Source organism: Pelophylax lessonae, assembly GCF_965119305.1.
Source record: "Pelophylax lessonae genome assembly, chromosome: 4".
Taxonomy (NCBI): Eukaryota; Metazoa; Chordata; class Amphibia; order Anura; family Ranidae; genus Pelophylax; species Pelophylax lessonae.
Window position 1 is genome coordinate 210510661 of NC_138771.1, and position 23268 is coordinate 210533928.

General features: G+C 44.7%; 1 protein-coding gene across 6 annotated transcripts in view; it reads right to left on the reverse strand.

Annotated features, from left to right (window-relative positions):
- Positions 1–23268, reverse strand: part of BRD1 (bromodomain containing 1) — a 145352-nt gene that overhangs the window by 116306 nt on the left and 5778 nt on the right. For all 6 annotated transcript variants that reach the window (XR_014225158.1, XM_082254448.1, XM_082254447.1 and 3 more), the window contains exon 2: positions 2361–3734. Coding sequence is in view for 5 of the 6 variants with exons in the window: in XM_082254448.1 (XP_082110574.1) it covers positions 2361–3724 (1364 nt within the window). In the remaining variant the exon portion in view is untranslated. The remainder of the gene's footprint in view (positions 1–2360; positions 3735–23268) is intronic.

Sequence of the window (23268 nt, forward strand, 5' to 3'; positions counted from 1 at the left end):
CTAGAAAAAAAAAAAAAAAAATAAATAATAATGGACATGTTTCCCCAAGTTTGTAGACGCAAAACTATTGCACAAACCAATCAATATTTTGATTTTTTTTAACCAAAAATATGTAGCAGAATACATATTGGCCTAAAAATTATGTAAAAATTACATTAAATTTTTTTTATTAAATTTTTTTTGTTATTGGGAAGGTTATATAGCAGAAAGTGAATATTGTTTTTTTGTTTCAGAATTGTCGCTCTTTTGTTTATAGCACAAAAAAAAAAAAAAAAAATGCAGAGTTGATCAAACAACACTAAAAGAAAGCTCTATTTGTGGGGGAAAAAAAAGACAATTTATATTTGAGGTACAGCGTTGCACGACCATGCAATTGTCAGTTAAAGTAACGCAGCGCTGAATCGCCAAAAAAAAAAAAAATGGTCTGATCATTAAGGGGGAAAACCTTCCAGTCCAAAATTGGTTAATGCCTCATACACACGTGCAGATTATCTGCAGACTTTTGTCTGCAGACTTACCTTGTCTATGTAGTGCAAGGGCCTGCCGGATTGCATACAAATTGAAAGTGTTTAGGTGTGACCTCATATTATATGGTATTGGTAAGTCTGCAGACAAAAGTCTGCAGATAATCTGCACGTGTGTATGGGGCATTAAGGAAGTAATTTGTCTGATGAATTGTGACTGATGCAGAAGATTCTACTTCTACCAACTAGGCTGGTGGTGCTTGCCTGAAATAAGTAAAGCGGCAGGAGTTGCAGATGCAGAGATCTGTGATAGAGACATCTGCTCTGGTGCAAGGGCCGCATTGTCCCTCTGAGTTGAGTGTTGTGCAGGTCATTAGGAGAGAATGCTCGCCTGCTTTGCAATGATTCCCTTTCACCCAGGCTATGCCATAGCTACATGTGAGGGTTATTTACCCTGGGGGGTACTCCCGAGTAGGGTACAGAATGTAGCATGTGTCCAGGAGAAGAACGCAGCAACCCAAGAAAAGACTATCCATTAGTGCGGTGGTCCTCAACTCCGGTCCTCAGGGCCCACTAACAGGCCAGATTTTAGGTATTACCTTGGGGAGATGCAGACTAGAATACTGCAATCTCTGAGCAGCAAATGATATCACCTGGGATGTATTTCAGTTATCTTGCAAACCTGGCCTGTTAGTGGGCCCTGAGGACCAGGGTTGAGGACCAAGGAATTAGTGAATACTCTTGTTGAAGGTGCAAGAAGAGACCTCTGAATATTCTGTAAGGGATCTAGGCAAAAGTGGCAGTAAAATGTGTGACCTTTGGTTGATGTCACACCTAGCCATCCACCCAAGGCTACGCTGAGTGGTTTAGTTTTAGCACCAAATTTGAAAGGTTTACACCCTAGTGAATACAACACAAATATTTCCCTGGTCTTGAACAGTATCAAGGAGCATAAAAAGGTGACCCTGTCTACAATGTTGGTCGGCATACACACACCCCCCACCAAGCAGTCTTCATTAGGTTCCAAAAGGATGGACTATGGTCCTGGCTCTTTATAGCACCCTTTGGCCAACTACACACATTGCACTTAGTGCCAAATTGAGTACCCATGCAGGATCCAGTGCAGGAACAAACAGAGGCCATCACCACAGTGTTGGGTCCAGTTACAGCTCTGAAGCCTTACCAAGGTTACACCAATCCAGATACAATGCTCCTTTTTAAGGCATTATTTAGATGGCAGCAAGGAGAGAATTGTAAAATGGAAAAAAAAAAAAAAAGAAAATCTCGGTCTGGAGTTTTGCTCACCAATCCCAGGTCCAGCAAGATAACAGACTGAACGCTGTGCAAAGATGTAACTATAGACAGGAGTAAATGTAGAGTCTGGCACACGTGTGCCAAGGCAAGGCCCGGGGGGAAAAAAAAAAAACAACACTTTGACAAGTGACTAATCAGCACAGAGGAAGCTGCACAGCCAATATTTCTCTGGTTTGGATACAAATGACTATGGCAGATTTAGTGCAAATACAATTTTAAAGGAGAGGCTGCCTGCAGATAAAGGAAATTGTGAATATTTGAGCAGCTACACACCAATGATACACTGCTGGTAGCAAAGTGATCAACATTTTCCCTACACATTCTCAATCTTTTGCTGCCATGGTGACTTCAACATGGAATCATGTGGCACGAAGAGAAATAGACAAAAAAGACAAAATTACACATCGCTGAGTTTGAACTAAACAGCAGGGGCACAACGTCTACTTATTTCATTCACAGCCTTCTCCAACCATTTAGCAATCATTTCTTTCGGTTATATTTCATACCTTAAGAAAATTAAATAAGCATCACATCTTAAATAATAAAAACATTTTACTATCATGCTAAGATTTACCATCTTACCTTTGAGGTGGAATATCAGGCACATTGACTGTCGGTATTACTGTACATGTTTCAGTCAATGCTTTTTTTGTTTTCTTTGCTTTTTTCCTAACCTTAGAGGTAGACCTAGCTGATTTATCAGTCCCTTTTCTACAAATGCCATTTTTAGACTCTGGCAGCTCATATATGTTTAGAGGCCTTCTGACACACCCTGAGGGAGTATGGGCATCACAATATGCTGTCTTTTTTACAGAAAATGTTGTGCCACTGTCCGTCACTTCTTTCACGGGCTCCATTTTCATGTACAATCCAGCCTTTTGAGCACAAGTTACATGAAAAGCTGTATAACAGTTAGCCTTATGGCACTGAATGCAGGCACCAACACCTTTTTGCTTGCAGAGGTAGCAAGTTAATTTCCATCTCGCTGGGGGTATGTTACGTACACCATCGATTGGCTCAATAAAAATAGTATTTGCAAATCCAACTTCAGGGATCCACAAAGCACAAACTACATGTCCCCAGCGATCATCATCAGTCTTTTTAAAGGCACCTCCCTTATTTGGGCACAACACGCAGTCAATAGCTGTGCTACGTGACTGGAGGCAATGCCTGCAGAGCCACTGTCCTTCTGGTATGTATGGCACACCATAACACTCTTGATGTACTGCTAAATTACACATGTCACAAAACAAAATAACATTACTGTTCTGACATTCTCCATCCATGCATATGCAACATACGGCATCCTCATCAATTAATGACTGCTGATCCCCCTGCTTTTGGTTTTCACAATAAGATTCCTTCTCAAACCTGTCCATAAGGAATTCAAAGATGTCTTGAGACACTACAGAAAGTCCTTCGCTTTTTCTTTTCTCATTTACTATTTCCAGCCAAGCATAATCTTCTTCATCCATATCATACTCCACCTCTTTATCCAACTCCTCTGAAGACTTTTCATGAAATTTGTAATATGTAGCAGGCCTACTGGGAGCAGAAGGAGGACTACATTCTATGAAACGTACTTTGGGCTCTGGAAGAGTGCTGGTGGAAGCATGTCCGTGGGTGGTTGGAAGAACTTCACTTTTCTTTTTCCCCTTACTGGTTTTCTGTCTTTTAGACCGTAAACAAACCTGGGGCGGCTGCTCACTATTTTCTTTATTGCTATTGCATTCGCTCATTTCTTGAGCAGTGGGATCATCTTCAGATATAACGTCAAGAGGATCAAAAATACTTATTCTGTGCAAACGGCCTTCTATTTCAATTTCAACCATTCTCTGTGCCTGGGCATAAGTCAATGTCTCTCGAGTAGGAGAATGCTTAATACTACAGGGAGAAGTAGATGTCCTGGGTGCAGAAACCCGGTGCCAACGTCCTTTTCGCCTCATTTTGGATTATCTGAAAGAAAACAAATATATTTCATCAACTGTAGTGGGGGGGAGTATTCACAATATGTAAACTGCTCTTTTTACCAACTCGCCAAACCCTGCCACCCCCCTCATAAAAGTGACCAGTCGATTTGGAAATTTTAAAAGGTTTAAAAAGGGTTTTACTAATACCCTGTACCATGGTATACTCATCATTGCTATTTTTTTTTTTTTTTGTTTGTCTGTTAATTGTTATATGGAAAATATTCAATAAAAACTATTGAAAAGTAAAAAAAGGGTTTTACATGTCAACTTAGGACACTTTTGCTTAAAGATTAATTCATGCAGTACAAGGCCAATTGAAGTCATTCATTTTCAGTAAAAAAAAAAAAAAAAATATTAAACTGCTTTAAAAAAATATCTAGGTTCTCAGCCTCTAGAAAAATCTCTGAATTCTTTGCTGCAAGACACAGTAGCGAAGTAGGGGGGGGGGGGTCAGTGGGAGAAACCACTATGGGCAGCAGGAGACACACTACTCTACACACCCAAAAGTGTGGAATAGGTTCATTGCCAGGTACATTGCTACAGAGCAAGGTTTTGCGTCAGTTTTTCAGGTGGACCCGGACCATCCAAATATTCACCGACACCTGCCGGCATCCGTTCCGTTCCTCTAAAAACAAGACGTATGGGGTCCATTCCCCATCTTCACCTCAGCAGATAGATCCCTCGCTAAGCAGGCGGATCTGCCCCATCTGCAAGGGGCCTAAGACTTGAGGATGGGGGGAGCTGGGTCTCACTTAAAGGATAAATGTAAACATGTCGATGCTGCTGTTCCTGACCTTTTTTCCTGTAATTGCTAGATGCCCAGCTGCCACCTTAACCTCGAGTCTCCAAATTCTGCAGTTGCTGACTTTTAATACAAGGACACTTATGGCACTTTTCCACTGCAAGTACCGGCTCGGCTCTACTCGGCCCTGCTTGGCCGGTTTGCTTTTCCACTGCTGGTACCGCATGGTATGGTGTTGGAACCGTTTCGGTACGGTATGGTTTGCTTTTCCACTAAAGTAGTACTAAAGTTAAGTGGGTGGGATAACAACGATTCTCTGACCAATCAGTGGCTAGTAGTGACTGCATGAAAAGCATTGTGGGATATGGTACCCTCTTGGAACCACAATCAAGGTGGTACTGTTTTTGAGGGCCGTACCGTTCGGTTCCATGCAGTGGAAAAGCGCCGCTGTACCGTACCAAACCGTTCCTACACCGTACCATGCGGTACCAGCAGTGGAAAAGCACAAAAGCGAGCCGAACCGTTCGGTTCCATGCAGTGGAAAAGCGCCTTTACTGGTCCAGGGATACAGCAATGTCCTCACCAGAGCCAATTCTTAATTGGCTGTGTGTGCAGGCGCCAGCATCTTAGGGGAAACGTGTGGCTTTACAGCCGGCTGCCCACTGCGCATGCGTGAGCTGTTCTGCATTTTGTGAATGGTCCTGCAAGTCCTCTGGGACCTGTAATGTGTCCCAGAAGACTGCAGAAAAGGAGAGCAGGGGGCCATATTTCCATTCAGATCAGAGCGGTGAAAATTTTGCTCCTCTGCAAAATTGTGTTCCTCTTATGGGATTAAAGATGGCCACCATCAATCAACCCACTTCCCTTGAGCCCTGTGCGGTTTGGCAGAACTACAAACGCAAAACTTCTTCATTTTGATGGAAGAAGGGAGAATTATAACCTGGTTGTTTTTTTTTTTTTCCCCCTCCATCTGTGTCTTGATGGGGAGATTTCCCTTCACTTCCTCTCATTTTCTGTTTTGTCTATGGGGCAGGAAATCCCTACAAAGTGAGGGAATCACTGGTTGTCTTTATTAGAGAATTCCTTGTCTGTTCCTGGTCTAGGAGAAGCCAAAATTTAGGATTTTCTTTCATTCTTAGGAATATGTAAACAGGACAAATTGAGAAAGGGTAAATCTCCCTAACTGGGACATAGACAGCAATGAAAATCTGACAGGTGTTTTAATGACTCTCCTCTCAAGCATCATGGCACCAGGCTGAGCTCACATCCCTACTGCACTGAACACCACTAAATGTCACCGCACGATCACCCTTCAGTGCAGCAGTAAGGGTCGCCATCAGCCAAGAAGAGGAATGTGGTTTAGTAGAAGCGCTTTACTTTTGTTGGCTAGTTTGTAGACCAAATAAATTCATTGGATTGTCATTCTAGAACGCTTGAAAACTTTGCATCATAGCTGCAAAAGTTTATGTTGTATGCAAGTTATTGGCAGATGAGAGCAGTGCTCTTTTTACCTGAATCCTCTGTTAATGCAATCAATATAATGTTTTTAACACATGCCCATATAGCCAGCATCCCCAGTGCATTCAAATACATTGCTCATGCTTAAATAAATGGGATTTTTTGACTTACCGTAAAATTCATTTCTCTGATGTTGATTGACGAACATAGCTCTTCATGAACATAGGGTTAGGCTGCCCGCTACAGGAGTAGGACACTAGGCAGACAAAAGCTCAAGCACACCTATGGGGCAGTCCCACTTCCTGCTATAGGTATTCAGCTTTGTAACAAGCAGTGTCAAAAGGAAAAATCCCAACTCCAAAGAGGGGCGGGTGCTGTGTCCGTCAATGAACATCAGAGAAGTGGATTTTACGTCAAGTCAAAAATATCCCATTTTCTCTTTCCTTCACTGACAGACACAGCTCTTCACCTTCATGACTGTAGGGACGTCTCAAAGCAGTGTCAAACATGAGGGATGGGAACAGCAGAAAAAACAAACTTCCCAAAGGCGAAGCATAACCAACCAGGTAACATTGAGGACAACTGGAGCTCACCTGAAAAAACCCCCTCAAAGAGGGCAAATCCTCAAACAGCAGCCTACAAAACTTTGTCGCCAAAAGAATCATCCACAGATGCCAACAAATCCACTTTATAAAAACTTTGTGAATGTGTGCACAGACGACGACAGATAGTGGCCGCTTTGCAAACCTGCACCACTGACGCCTGATCACGGAAGGCCCAGGAGGCATCAAGTGCTCGAGTAGAATGCGCCCTGACAGAGAAAGGAGGAACCTGACCCTAATAGAATAAGCCTGCCTGATCCATCCGGAAATGGTCGCAGCAGAAGCAGCCAGCCCCTTGCGAGGTCAATCAGTGAGGACAAAAAGAGTGACTTCCTAAATGACTTTGTAGCTGCCAGGTACACCCTGATTGCCCAAACCACATCCAGGGAATGCAAAGCAACTTTCTTAGGATGTTAAGGCTTAGGACACAGGGAAGGCAACACAATCTCTTCATTTTTAAATGAAAATCGGAGACTTTTGGAAGGAACGATGGACATGGGCGAAGAACCATCTTATCCCTGTGAACAAGGAGAACAGCAAGACAGCACCGCCAGCTCAGACACCCTGCGCGCTGAAGTAATAGCCACCAAAAAGGCCACCTTCTGGGACAATGTAAGCAGGGGAATCACCCGAATATTTTCAAAGGGAGGTTTCTGAAAAACTGACAACACCAAATTGAGGTCCCACGGCAGCAATGGAGACCGCACCAAGAGCCAAGTGTCTCACTCCCTGGAGAAAAGCAAGCACCAAGGAGTGTGAGGCCAACGGACGTTGAAAGAAAAAATAAAAAAATCGCCAAGGCCGAGACCTGGCCCTTGATGGTACTCAAGGCCAAACCTTGCTTGACCCTTCGCTGGAGGAAAGCCATGACCCGAGTCACCGAAAAGGAGCAAGGGTGAACCCCAAGGAGATTCACACAATGCAATGTACGTCTTTCAAGTATGATGGTAAATCTTCCTGGAAGTAGATTTTCTAGCATTTAAAAGCCTGGGAACCACCAAAACAGACAACCCTCTATCCTTCAGGACCTGGCTTTTTCAAGCCGTCAAAGGCAGTGACTATAAAGCAGGAAGGAAGATCGGTCCTTGAGACAGCAGATCTTCCCTGAGAGGGAGTCTCCAAGAAACATCAGCATACCAAGACTGGCAAAGTCAGTCCTGCCTCGATCCTACACAGGAGTTGCGGCAGAAGCTTGAGAGGGGGGAAAGGCTTATATCAGATAATGACCCCAGGGAGCCACTAGGGTGTCTGTGGCGTCGGCTAGACCGTGCCACAAACCTCGATTTTCCTGTTGAGGCGAGAGGCCAACAGGTCCACCTCAGGAGTCCCCCACTGGAGACAACTGACTGAACACCTCCGGATGAAGTGACCATTCTCCCTGGTCCAACGCCTGTCGACTGAGATACTCTGCCTGCTAATTCTCCACCCCTAGAATGTGTACAGCAGAGAGAGCTGGAATGAACCGTTCTGCCCACCTTAGAATGCCGGTTATTTCCTGGGCCGTCAGAACACTTCTTGTGCCCACTTGGGGATTGACCTAGGCCATGGCCATGACATTTTCGGATTGAATCCGTACAGGACATCCCTGGAAACAAACTGTCCAATGATCCAGGCAAAGCCTGATCGCTCGGAGCTCTAGTACATTCATCGGTAGCCTAGACTCCTCCAGGGTCCAGACTCCTTATGCACAATCTGTGCCAAGGACGCCTCCCTACCCGGATAGGCTGGCATCCGTGGTGACCACCGTCCAGTACAGGGGGAAGAAAAGATTTTGCCTAAGGAAGTGCCAGAGAGTGAAGGCACCAAACCAGGGACCCCTTGTTCTTCAGCTCAACATGATCAGATTGTCCAGAGACTGAGGATCCTTGTTCTACTTCTCCAGAATCTCCTTTTGCAGAGATCTTGTTTGGAACTGTGCAAAAAGAACCGCCTTCAAGTCCGAAGAGATGACCATCTGCTGGACAGCAGGAGCCGAATCGCCTCCTGCAACTTCTGAAGTTTTGCCAGAGGGAGAAACTCCGGCAGAGGCAGAGTCCAGAGTCAGTCCCAAATATTCCAGGCTTGTGGACGGAACCAGAGCAGACTTCTGAAGAAGATTCAGAATCCAACCGAACTCCCTCAGCATTTGCAGAGTGATCTCCAAGTTGGCCAACAAGGCAGTCAAAGCTTGCAATGCACATCGTCCAGGTACCCCAGTATCGCGATCCCACGCTGACGCAGTATTGCTAGAACTGAGGCCAACACTTTTGTGAAGACCCGAGGAGCGGAGGTGAGACCAAAGGGTAACGCCACAAATGGATAATGCTCTTCGCCCACGGCAAAGCGGAGGAAGCGCTGATGGGCGATACAAATAGGGATGGGAAGGTAAGCGTCCTTGATGTCGATGGATGTGAGAAAGTCCCCCAGATGTAGGGATGCTAACACCGTGTGAATGGACTCCAATCGAAACGTCTGCAGTTCAGCGCCTTGAGGTCCAGAATTGGGATGCATCTTACCCTCCTGCCTGGTAAGCGTAAACAGGTTTGAATAGAAAACTTGAAAGCCTTCAGACATCGGAACCGGGACAATCACTCCTTGAGATAAGTCTTGCACTGCACCATAGAGATCCTGTAGGCTATCTGGAGATAAGTGCAGGTTGGAAGGAAAGAGCCTTGCCAGCAGGTATGGTCGAAACTCGCTCTTGCAGCACCAAACTGAGGCACCAAAGAGGCAATGGGAGCCAGGTGGCAGACCCCCTGAACAAAGGTTTAGGCCAAGGAATTAGTGGCCAAAGAGCGCTGAAAGAAAATCGCCACGGCCGATATCTGGTCTTTGATGGTACCCAAGGCCAAACGCTGATCTACACCTTTTTGGAGAAACTTCAAGACACCGAGAAGGAATGGGGAGGAAACCGCTCCCTCCAAACTATGATAAATCTTCCTAAAAGTAGATTTTCTAAAACAGCATAAGAATTACCGATTCAGACACCCCTCTATCCTTTAACACCTGGCTTTCAATAGCCAGGCCGTCAAAGCCGCCGACTATAAAGCAGGATGGAAAATCAGTCCTCGAATTAACAGATCTTCTCTGAGAGGGAATCTCCAAGGGACATCAGGCACCAGCCGTACTAGGTCTGCGTACCAGGACCTACGAGGCCACTAGGATGAACAAAATACCTGTTGCCTAGATCCTTCCCAGAAGTCTCTGCAAAAGAGTTAGCGGAGGAAATGAGTACATTAGACCAGTGGTCCTCAACTACGGTCCTCGGGGACCACTAACAGGCCAGATTTTAAGTATTACCTTGGGGAGATGCAGACTAGAATACTACAATCACTGAGCAGCAAATTGTATCATCTGTGATGCATTTCAGTTATCTTGCAAACCTGGCCTGTTAGTGGGCCCTGAGGACCAGGGTTGAGGACCACTGCATTAGACGATATTGGCTCCAAGGAGCTACAAGAGCGTCCGTGGCGTCGGCCAGAGGAACCCGAGACCTTGCTACGAACCTCTGCACCTTCCTGTTGAGTCAAGAGGCCAACAGGTCCACATCGGGAGTCCCCCAACTGAGGAACAGTGATGAAACACCTTCTGGTGGAGAACCCATTCTCCCTGATCCAACTTCGGCTGACTGAGGCAATCCGCTTGCCAATTTTCCACCCCTGGAATATGCACAGGAGAGATGGCTGGAACAAAGCGATCTGCCCATCTTAGAATACTGGCTACTTCCCGGGCTGCTAAGGCACTTTTGGTGCCCCCTTGATGATTGACATGTGCCACGGCCGTGGCATTATCCGATTGAATCCTCACCAGGCGCCCCTGCAGACGATCTGTAAAATGGATTAGGCAAAGCCTTAACGCCAGAATTCCCAGGATATTGAACAGACTGGACTACTCCCGAGACCAAACTCCTGAGCCAGATCCATGCCCAAGACACCTCCCCATTCGGAAAGGCTGGCATCCGTTGTGACCACCGTTCACTACAGGGGGAGAAAGGATTTTCCCTGTCCAAGCAGCGCAGAGCGGAGCCACCAAATCAAGGATCGCCTCGTACTCCGGCTCAAATGATCAGATGGTCTAGAGCCTTGTTCTTGTTCCATTTGACAAGAGATCTTCTTCTGTAGAGACCTGGTATGGAACTGAGCAAACAGAACTGCTTTGAAGGTGGAGACCATCAGGCCCAGCACTTGCATGCAAGTCCTGAAAGATGGTCGCCGGTTGGACAGCAGGAGCCATGTCACATCCTGCAACTTCTTGAGTTTCACCTCCGGAAGAAACACCCATGCTAAGGTCGTGTCCAGGTCAGAAAATTCAGTTTCCATCTATACTGTTGCAAAGTTCACACCGAAATGTCCAGATTGTCTTTCAGGGCATTCAGAGACTCTGCTCGCAGAAGATCGTCCAGGTACCCCAGCATCGCAATCCCCTTCTGCCTCAGTAAACCCAACACCAGGGCCAACACTTTTGTAAATACCCGAGGACTGACCAAAGGGTAATGCTACGAATTGATAAGGATCTTCCACCCACGGCAAAGCGAAGGAAACGCTGATGCTCGGCATATATTGGGATAAGAAGGTAAGCATCCTTGATGTCGATAGAGGCAAGGAAATCCCCTTGATGAAGGAATGCCACCACCGTGCGAATAGACTCCATTTGACGTTTCTGAACACGCACAAAGCGTTTCAAAGCCTTGAGATCCAGAACAGGACGAACCTGGTCTTCCTTGCTGGCAACAGTAAACAGGTTTGAATAAAACCCCTGAAAGCGTTCAGATTTCAAAACCAGTACAATGACCCCCTATGAGAGCAGATCCTGTACCGCTCTAAGAAGGCCTTGTGGATGATCTGGGGACAAGATTGGAAGGCAAGACCTTGCCGCATGCAAGGACCGAAACTCGATCTTGTACCCGGACCGAATCAACTCGGGGACTAATTTGTCTTGAATCCAAGAGGGCCACAGATCAGGAAAGAAGCAAAGACGTCCCCCCACCCCAAGTAGGGTTGAGGGCGCCCCTTCAGGCAGAAGCGAGCTTGTCTGCAATCCCAGGGGCGTGCTCTTGACTTACCAGGGCCTCTTGGAACCCGCTGCGGGGTTATGGGTGGATTCTGATCCCTGGTCTTGAGATCCCAAAGGACAAAAGGACCGCTTTTGGGCCGAGAAGAAAGGACTACGATTGCGATGAGTCTTTTTACTCCTGGCAGACTGCAGAAGCAGAGTACTCTTACCTCCTGTAAGACCCTTAATGATCTCCTCCATGGAAGCTGCTTACAAGCGGTCTCCTACAAAAGGGAGATCAGTCAATACCTTCTTGAAAGCCTGGTCTGAAGACCAGTATTTCAGCCATATCATGCGGCGCCGAGTCACCGCCGTCACGGACACCCTGCAGGCTAAGGGGGCCGTATCCAGAGAGGCATCACATATGCTGCAACCCCTAGACCAACTGGTCCACCAGATAAAGGAGGAGGTTGTCCACCTTCCAAATCCTGGCGCAGGAGCTTAACCCATTCCATTAATGTCTGTGAAACCAAGGTTATGGCAAACACTGGCCGCAGAATGGAACCGGCCATTGTGAAAAGGTATTGTACCAAATATTCAGCTCTCTTGCTAAAGGTTTCCTTAAAGGATGGCGAGTGGCTTTATTCAACCTGGAAACCTGAAAGTTTAGCAGGGACTCTTCAAATGGATACCTTCTAGCAAAGCGCTTAGGGACCCAACTGTGTTTGGGGGAACCCCACTGACTTGTGACAATGTTGTCAAAGTAGGCGGGAAAGGGGGAACACCTTTGCCGCCTTGGAAGTTCTGCGGGTACCAAACTGCACCGTCGCAGCCGACACAGTAGTAGCTGCGTCCTCCAATTTTGCAGTTTCCTGCACTGATACAATTAATGCCTCCACCAGCGCATTTTCATGCGTGAATCAGAGCACTCAGGGTGTGTGGACGCAGACTTAGTAGGGTGATTAGCGTCCGCGGTGGCCAAATGCACCTCAGAATCTGAGGAAGCAGGTGAAGGTAGAGGATGCTTTTTACTCGACCTATTTTGGATGGCCAAATCTACTTCAGACATCAGTGACTGCAGGACCGTGGTCATAGCACACAAGGCGGACTGGGACCCCGCGGGTCCCACAGACTCAGTCAGGTGGTGACACGTGCTCCAGGGGCTCAATGGGTTAACCTGGAAGCACCAGCAAAATGTGTAAAATTGCTGTGAAAAATACCAACCAACAAGTCCCAGTGCACCAAAATCTCTTTAACAGCAAGATAGAGCCAAATAACCCCTGCAGGGATTTACCACCCACTTCTCAGATGCAGTGTCAGGCTGTATGCCGTGCAGTGATCAGAGAGGAAGAGAAAGTTAATCGACTCCAAAAACATGGCTGTCGATTGAAAGAAATGGGAAACTACAAGAAAATGGCCGCCGGACTAAACAAACCTGGCAACCAATAGATATAGCAACCATCCACAACAAAATGGCGGCTGCACGCGGCGCTCCCTTCAAGGACCATCAGGTACATTTGGACAGCAAGTGGGGCCCCCGCTAGGGACGACCACCAGGACCACCCTTCCCCCAAAAGGCAGCGTTTATGCCGCCGACAGCGAGCACCCAGCACCCGCTTGACGCCCCCATCATAAAAATAAGGCATGGCCGCCCCTTGGGGGGGGGCTTGGTATGGGGGATGGTCCACAGAGGGACCCCGTTTTTTGAGGGGGGAGCATAAAAGTGGATAGAAAGGGCACACGGTGGTCCGGCAAAACCCAGAGTGGGGCCTATGTCCACCCCAAGGGGCCACCAGACGGTCAGGGGATACTACTTCACACCATGGGACCAGGCAGGCACCACTCCAGGCAGACCACCCACCATCCTGGCATGGGGGTGCTGCGGGCCAGAAGCATGCTGCGACTCATGTCATGACAAAGATCGTGACCATAGCTACGTGTCCTCACGAGACGTTGGAACTCGCCAGCCAGCCCCCGTTCAGTGGGGCTATGTGGCGGCCAACCCAGCGGGAAGCTAAGGCTGGGTCGCGCTCAGTGGCCAGACCGTAAGGATCTAGGATATCCATTCCATCGCCCAATCAAGCAGTTGACTGTAGTTTTCACAGGAACAGAAGATAATAAAAAGAAAAAATGCTAGGAGCAGAGATCCCAACAAGGAACTAGGTCCTGACTAGGCAGAAAAAAAAACTGAAGTCCTATAGCAGGAAGTGGGAGTATACCCCCTGTGACTGCCCTATAGGCGGTCAAATTTTTTCCCACCTAGTGTCCTACTCCTATGGAGAGCAGCATAAACTCATTGGTCAAGAAGATATGGAGCTGTGTCCATCAATGAACGAAAGAGAAAATATGTTTTTACCAGAAATTGAAAGTGAAAAATGTGATGTCATCCGTCCACCTCTTACAGTGTAAGTAAAGTTGTTTTCAGCCAAGGAAGCTGCCATCTTGGCCTCCGTTTAATCTACAACTACCATGATGCGATCAGTTTTGACACCAGCCATCGGATGGTTTGACAATTTTCTTGAGAGCACAACCAACGGGAGTGTTACATTTCTGGCATGTGCCGGAAATGTAACTTATGACACTTAAATGGATGGGTTTACTTCCGCTTTATAATCAACAGAAGGCTTGTATTGATTGATAAAGATACAGGGCTTCTTCTGAATGGCAGAGAAGCACTAGGCCGAACTCTCTAATTCTGGCAGCATACGGGAAGTCGTCCATGCGGTTGTCGCTTACTGACTATAGCTAATGCTATAACAGTATTTATTTTACAGCACACACTGAGGCCCCATCGCTTAGCAATTGAAAAAAATCATTTGGACCAGCTTGGCCCAAACAAACTATCTAGAGTGCACTAAAACCTGGAATTTTACTTTAAGCAGACATTGCCAGCCAAAAAAATGCACAAGAACACATCCCAGTAATCCATCATGTCTCTGCCATTGTTTATATCTATATGTCTGAATGACAGCTCTATTCACCCCAGACCTGAAAACAAATGGTCACAGCTGCTTCTTAGCCCATTTAAAGCAGAAGGATTTCATTTTATGCAAATGTGATTTGCTCATCTTCTTCACAACACTGAGACTGAATGTGATTATATCAGGATATATCGCTCACACGCGTCAGGTTGAAGATGGTAGAATCGCCTGCTGCTACAGTAAAATTCTGGGATGAAGGTTGCTAAAATACTTACGCGTTTAACTAACCTAGAGATTTTTATTCAAATTAGTCCTGGTTTTAGCATACAGGTTTGAAATAGTACACATTTAGGCAACCACGGGTTTTCCAATGTATTCAATATTGTAGTTTGAATACTTTGTAAGACGATAACACCATAAAAAAAGGAGTAAATGAAAACACCTAACTGCACTGTGCTATAATAATGAACAACCAATTATTATAATCATGGTATATGTACAGTCATAACACTGCAATTTTTTTTTTTTTTTTTTACCATGAAAAAAAAAAAAAAAAAAAAAAAAAAAAAAGGAAAATTTGCTTTCATTAGCCGGGGTCCACTAAAACGTTGAGGATATCTGTTAGAATAAGTAACTGCTCATTAAAGTGGAGTTCCACCCTAAAATACCGCTTTTTGCCATCTTCTTCCTCTGTCACCTGAAAAATAAATGGATAATCGCAATTTTTAATGTTTTTTTTTTTTTTTTACTTACCTTGTTTAGAAGAAAATATACTTACCTAACTTCCTCTTCCTCCCCTCGGCGGCCACGGGCCATCGTCACTTCCTGGCTTGCAATGATTCCTGGGAGCTGAACGTCATCGCTCCCAGGAATCAATGCGCCTGCACCGGCCCCGACGTCCGTTCCGGTGCAGGCGCCGTCATACCTTGCTAAACAGCTTCTGGGCATGCCCAGAAGCTGTGCAGGGATGACGCTGAGACACCGGAAGTGACGGCGGGGCCGATGCAGTGCATCGTGGGACCAAAGAAGAAGGAAGAGGATGCAAAAAAGGATCGCGCTGGCTTCAAGCTGCCCACACCTGAGAGGGCAGCGCTGGAGAAGACATTTTCAAGGTAAGTATTTCTTCTTGCAGGTAAGTGCAACCCGGGACAGTTCAGAGGCTAGCCATTGTGGAATGCACTAGCCCTGGCTGTCCCAGGGGTATTTTTAGGGTTTTTTTTTTTTTGGGTGCAACTCCGCTTTAATAACTGCTTCCAATCCGGGCCATTGTACAATGACGCCCGAGCTGGAGCCCCATTGTTCTTGGTGGATGTCATATGATGTCCTCCCCATAACGAGCTGTGCTGTGGCGCAATCTGTCACCTGCTGTGTGCACCCGATAGAGGGTGGCTGATCAGTGTACCGGCCTTCTGCCGGCACCATGTAATCGCTGTGACCAATCACAGTAGATTACATGACAAATGTAAACAAAGAGGAATGTAAACATTCCTTGCGTTCAATTGTTTTATTGCGTAAAATTGTTTCTCTAGCTGCGATTGGTCACAGTGATCACATGGTATAGAAATGGCCAATCACAGCCCTTGTGCACCATGTGACACACACCATAGTTTGTGGACTAACTTTCCTGCAGACTAAATAATAAAAACCAATTTGGGTTATTTTCACCAAAGTATTGTATCAGTATACATTTGAACCTAAAATGTATTAATTTTTTTTTTTTGCTAAATTGTATAACAGATACAAAGAAAACATTTTTTTTTTCAAAATTTTACAGTGGTTCAAGACTGTGTAATGGCCATTAAAGGGTGAAAGCGCTGAAGTGAAAACTGGCCTGGGCAGGAAGGGGGTAAAAGTGTCCAGTATTAAAGTGGTTAAAGTGCAGTTTATCTACTTTCACATATGCTGCTATGTTTCAATACCAACTTAACACAGTTTACAAAGCAATGAATTAAAACCTAAAACACAACAAACATGCGTAGAACTTCAAAAATGGAACACTGACTTGTGGGCACACTGATTTATCTCCCCCAGACGTTCTTCAAAAGTCAGCTCCACAGTGGGTGCTCAAGCATGCAGTCTATATGCAAAGTAGTGGTGAGAAAGTGGAACAAGACAGAAAAAAATCAAGGGTACTGGTTTCTGTGGTCTGCGTCTGAGTCGCAGGATGCTATAAATGTAGCTATAAGTAACTAAGGAAAAAATGTGCGTAAACAACGTGAAACAAAATATTAACCCTGCAAAAGTAATCAAATTTAAATGCAATTGGTTCGTGGGTGTTGAAAAGTAATAAAACCAGCTGAGGCACCTGAGAGAAAGACTGAAATAAAAAATTATAATCGATATGGAGTTTACGAGGTGTAAAATCTATAATCTCCTGCCAAATATGAAAGGCTCATAGTGAAAAATCTAGTATTTTGGATAACTTTGTGGTTAATACCCAATCATAACATCCACTATTTCAATTTTCTTATGCAGACAAAGCTGTCCAGGCAAAGTGACAGCTAGGACAAACCATAGGGCCCCTTCATACCTTTCTGTTCCATGGCATAAACATGCACTTTATTGAAAGTAAAAGTGCAGGGGAAAAGATAATGAGTTTTGTATGTATCACAAGTCAAACAAGTCACCTTTATTGGGAATAGTCTAGGTCTGGATTGCAGCAGTGTACTGGAAAATTCATAGTTTCACTGTTGCTGGAAAGTACAGCCAGCGCTATGCAGCTCTCCACCATCAACAGGTAACAGAAAATGTATCGGGAACTCACAAACCACTTGACGTGACAGACGGCATCATGCATTTTTTTTTTTTTTATATTAAACATTCAATGTTTATTAACCACTTAAGGACCGGGCCTATTTCTGACACTTGTTTATAAGTTAAAAATCAGGGGGTTTTTTTGCTAGAAAATTACTTAGAACCCCCAAACATTATACATATATTTTAGCAGAGACCCTAGAGAATAAAATGGAGATTGTTGCAATATTTTTTATCACACCGTAATTGCGCAGGGGTCTTCCAAGCGCAATTTTTGGGGAAAAAATTCACTTTTTTTTAATTAAAAAAAAAAAAAATAATGTGAAAGATACTGTTATGCCGAGTAAATAGATACCAACATGTCATGCTTCAAAATTGCCCACGCTCGTGGAATGGCGACAAACATTGGTAAATCCCCATAGGCAACATTTTAAAAATTTCTACAGGTTACCAGCTTAGAGTTACAGAGAAGGTCTGGGACTCAAATTATTGCTCTTGCTCCAACGATCGTGGCGATGCCTCACATGTGTGGTTTGAACACCGTTCACATATGTGGGCGGGATTGCGTATGCGTTCGCTTCTGCGCGGAAGGTAACGGGGACAGGGCGCTTTGATTCCCCCCCCCCCCCTATTTTATCCATTTTTCATTTTTACAGTTTAAATAAAAAATAAAAAAGTGATCATTTTTTATTCCTATTACAAGGAATGTAAAAACATCCCTTGTAATAGAAATAAGCATGACAGGACCTCTTTATTGTGAGATCTGGGGTCAAAAAGACCTCAGACATCACATCTACACTAAAAAAAGAGAAAAAAAAAAAAAAGTGTAATTTTTTTTTCCATGATGAAAAAAAACAGTCTCTTTAAAGCCGTTGGTAGGAGACGACATTTGACGTCGCTCCGGTCCTCCAAGACCACTGAGTCGAGTGGGGGCTTCCTGCCTGTGAGGAGCTCGGACCAGGTTATTTTCCCCGCTGTCGGCGGGTCCGGTAAGTGTGGGAAAACGACCGGGAAGCGGCGGGGGCAGCTCTCCCGCCGCACCATAAGGGTGATCCTGCGGTGAATCCACCGCTGAGACCACCCTTATCTGAAAGAGGACTGCCGGCAGTTTCCGGTATTTAACATCAAAGTACCGACGCATAACTGCGGCGGGCGGTCTGGAAGTGGTTAAAGGTAAAAAGTCTTAATGCAAAAACTTTGAGTAGTTGTTTACAATGATCCATTTATTTCCACACAGGAAAGTACTGGAAGAAAGTTTATAGAGGTCTTTATGTTCTCAGACCAGCCCACCCCTGATGGGACCAAAATGTGGGCATTGACTGGTCATCAAGGTGACCATAGAGTTGCAATACATGGAACAAGAAAGGAAAAACCAGAGATAGCCAGATTTGCCGTCTACTTTTATTAGGTAGTAGTAGAATAATTCTTATATGCTAATAACAATTTGTATACTGCTTGAGTACTGTATGCATATTTTTTATTATTATGGACCATAGATAAATTTTGAGTAGGGCTTATTTACACTTGCAACCAGGGCCGGTATAAATATGCAGCTGAGCCGCCTGACCAACCCTTCTTAGGGCTCATTTAGACCACAATCCTCATGTGCAGCATGCAGTTCTGAATGCAGGATTTTGATGTAATTGCAGAACATTTTTAAGCATAATTTTTTTTTTTTTTTTACAGAGTTATGGGGGGGGGGGCATTTTTACAATGTTTAAAGTGACTGTAAAAGTTTTTTTTTTTCAAACACAACTGCTGTGGTTTTTTAGAGCAGCCCTGATCCTCCTCTTCTGGGCACTCCTGGCTCCCCGTCACCCCAAAACAAGCTTCATGTCCATTAACACACAGCACGGCTCAGCCCTGCTCTCTTCTCACAGGCTGGGTGTATCAGCAGCAGGAACCAATGGCTCCTGCAGCTGACTCCATGTTTAGTGTGGTGAGAAAGGGGGGAGAGAGCCGCTGCTCTGATGCACAGCGCTAGATCTGAGTGGGAGCGCTAGGAGCTGAATACAGGTTTTTTTTACTGTAATGCAGAGAATGCATTAGGATAAACAAAAATGCTTCCTACTTTATAACATACAAAAGCCCCGCAATGGCATACATTCATTTTTCTAGCATACTGTATGTGTTTGTACTGCGTTTCACTGCACCTGGTGTAAACAAGCACTAAAGGTGCAAAAGCAGTGAATGGGGTGGTATACATGCCACAGCTCTGCTGCAAAAATGACACCCTTGTGTTGGTGGAAGTACCTTTTCAAGTGAGTGGCGCGGTGCCGCAAACACATGCAGTTGCAATGCAGGCTTTACAGGGTTAGAGTGGTTATAAACCAAAAATTTAATATCTTGCGGCTTACTGATCATTAAACGTGGTGGCTGCATTCGTTTTTTTCCTTCTTCTTCTTAGGGTTTTCCCTCTCGGTTAACACCGGGTGAGCTGGCCAGTAACACATTTTCTGTATTAAAGTGCCTCCACCCTGGAATACCGAGCAACAGACACTTTTTTTCCCTGCAACCTAGTGGGCCAAATGGGGAAAAAAAAAAAAAGAGGGGCTGGGGGGGGGGGGCCGTCATACTAACAATCCATTTTTACTATAATGATCCTCCGTTGTCCTACTGTGTTCAGAACCCCCCCACCTGCGCTAGAACGCTCAACATGCTTAGCGCTCAACATGCCTGGCAGACCAGCTGCCGTACACACAGGCCGAATGTCAACCGGTTTTTATTGAACTGGCCAATGCCACCCAATATTTGGCCCATGTTTACGGTCTTTCCAGGATAGCAGCATTCTCAGTCTGGGGGGAGGAGAGCGTTGGCTGTACTAGCAAACTAATGCCTCGTACACACGCATCAATTATTGGCCGGGAATTTTTGGCCAACGTCCGATCGGCGGATTTTCGGCTTGTTAGTATGATGCTTCCGACAACCAACTCCGACTTTTCGGACGAAAAAAATCTGGCGTGTAGACTATAAAATTTTTGTTGGCCGTCAACACAATGGCCGATTTTTCGTCCGTCAGTACAGATTTCAGCAGACAAAAATCTGATGAGCAAGACTGGGCATGCTCAGAGAAGAAAAAACACACGGAAAGTCAACCAGCACATAAGTAGATTTTTGTTGGCCGAGAAAATTCGTGTGCAGTCTAGGCACATTCCAACCAACAAAACACCACTCTGTACAAAAGTCGGATGATCGGTCGGCCGATAATCGTTCCGTGTGTACGAGGCATTAGATACACTAATAGAACCCAAACTCCAGATAATACTTTATAAACAGTTAAAGCAAAAAGGTTTTAAATAAAAGCGGATTCCTGTAAAACACCCGTCAGAGTTAAATGATTTGTCTCAAACCTCTGTGCCCTGCAGAAGGTGTCCTGTCATTTTTGCACGGACTTCCGGGCCGTCCGAAAATTGAGGCCCCGGCTTTTCGGCCTTCTTGAGATGAGAGGCTTCCAATGGGGAACTGGCGCCCTCTTGTGGTGGCCGGGAGTAATGACTGTTGTAATTACTGTTTCCACTGCCTGTTTGTTCACAATGCATTACTATCTCCCTGTCCAGTTAGTTACCTTTGACAGGGAGTGTGGTTATTTATTATTAATTTAATTTATTTTTTAAATGTAAAAACTAAATATTTTCTTTTTTTTTTTTAATTATTAAAAAAAAAAAAAAAGAAAATATCTATATTTTTTTCCAATTCTTAAAAAAAAAAAAAAATATAATATATATATATTTTTTTTTTTCCCCCCCCCCCTCATCGCCATGCCACAGCCGAAGGCCCCTTTCACATGGGCTGTCTGATCAGGTCCGCCTGTCAGTTTTTCAGGCAGACCTGATCGGACCCTTCATTCTCCTCTATGGAGCAGTAATCTGCCGCCATCTGATCCTGTCCGCCAAAAGCAGACGGATGGTGGTTCTATTTTCTATCCATCCCGTGGATCGGATCAGATGGCATCGGATGGAAAGAGACAGACTGTCTGTTTTCATCCAATTGCACTAGAGGAGAGTGGGGTTCTAGTCGTATTTATGTGTAAATTTAGTATCCGTTTTATTAAATAAAGCTTGGTTGTTTTAAAAAAAAAAAAAAAAACTGGCTCCTAACTTTTTTAGCTGGCTCCTAGATTTCAGGAAAATTTGTCAAGCCCTGTTTTATATCTTACCAAAAAAAAAAAAAAAAAAAAAAAAAAAAAAAAAAACTTAATGCACCAAAGAACATAACCCAATTTTTTTGGGGGTAAAATAGAAGAAGTTACGCTGAGTAAATAGATACCAAACATGTCGCACTTTAAAATTGTGCACACCTGTGCAAGGGCGACAAACGGCATAAACTGTATTATCCACAGGCGACGATTTAAAACCCTTTACACTTTAGATTACTGCTAGAATTAGTGCCCACGATCTGCTGTATGCAATGATACCTCACATGTGGCAAAATGGGAATAGATTGTCTCTGATTGCCTCTATGGCCTTGGAGGACCGGAGCGACATCGCTTCCAGTCTAGGGCAGAAGTAACATTTTTTTTTTCATCTTTTGCTTTTAAAAAGGTAAAGAAGAGATTCAGTGTCTTTTTCACTACAGATTTCTCTACAAAGAGGTCCAGTTATCCTTTTTTCTATTATAATGGATGTTTACATTCCTTGTAAAAAAAAAAAAAGTGATCAAAAGAAATAATAAATTTAACGATCAGTGTAGAAAAAAAAAAGAAAAAAAAAAAGAAAGAGTCCCCTATCCCTCCCTGTTCGCATGCTGAAGCGAACGCATACGCAAGTCGCGCATGCATCTGTGTCCGCATGTGAGGTATTACAGCGGATGTTCAAGCGAGAGCAATAATTCTAGCGCTACACCTCCTCTGTAATTCCACAAGTGTGCGCAATTGTAAAGCCTGACATGTAAGGTGTCTATTTACACGGCATAACATGCTTCATATTTAAAAAAAAAAAAAAAAATGGGGTATACATTGTGGGTTTTTTTTTTTTTTTATTGACAAGTGCATTTCTTCCCCAAAAAAATTGCACTTGAAAAACAGCTGCGCAAATACCGTGTGGCATAAAAATTGCAACAATCGCCATTTTATTCACTAGGGTCTCTGCAAAAAAGTAAAAAAGGAATGTTTGGCTGTTATAAGTAATTGCCTAGCAAAAAATACTGGTTTAAGCTTGTAAACAAAAAGTGCCAGAAAAGTACTTGTCTTCAAAGGTCTACCAAAGGAAACAAATGCAGCCGTCACATATAAGAATTGTTAAGCTGCAATATAATGCTCCATTCACACCTGAACTTAGCATAGCGACAGCTGCTGCAGCGCATTTTTCTTTGTTTTTTTAATGGTCCTTCCTCTATTCCAAAAATGCTCCAAAGAAGCGCATGTTCCAAATTCTGGAACAGAGCCAGTAGCGTTTGGCATTGTGATTTTTGCTGCGATTTTAGCACATTTTGCACCAAAAAGGTGGAGGACCTTTTCCCCCTGCACATGAATCGCATTGCATGGGTGTTCATAGATAAGATGCAATTCTGGCAATCGCACTGCGGTTTGCAATCTGTTTCAGGGTGTCGTTAATCTAACATTAACACCCGCCGCAGATCGCATGGGCGCTGTGCGATTGCCAAGCAGTGCGATCCAATGAACCGCAGCTTATCCTGTGCGTTTCCCACATCACATCAGTATGAACCGGGTCTCCAAAACGCACCTGAGCCGCAGTTTTTCAAACAGGTTTAGATGTGTTTGGGTGTTGGTATCATCAGCCAAAATGTTAACCACCTCCCCCAGATTGATGTCATATGATGTTGGGGACTTGAAGTGGGGATATCTGGATGATGCCTGCAGCTACAGGGATCATTCCGATATCTTCTTTTCAGCCAAGGATTCCCTATAAAAGTAAAAGCCATCATTCAAGCTGTTTAGCTGCCTGATAGCTTTTACAGGTGGCGAAGCGCAACCCCCCCGCCCGATCGGGGAGCCGGAGAATAAATCCGGTTGTGGTTTACCATAGAGCTGGCCAGGGACCATCTGGTGCCTGGGTCAGCTCTATGGTCAGCCATCTCTATGACCTTTGTAGGCCAAAAGCGACCTAACTTCCG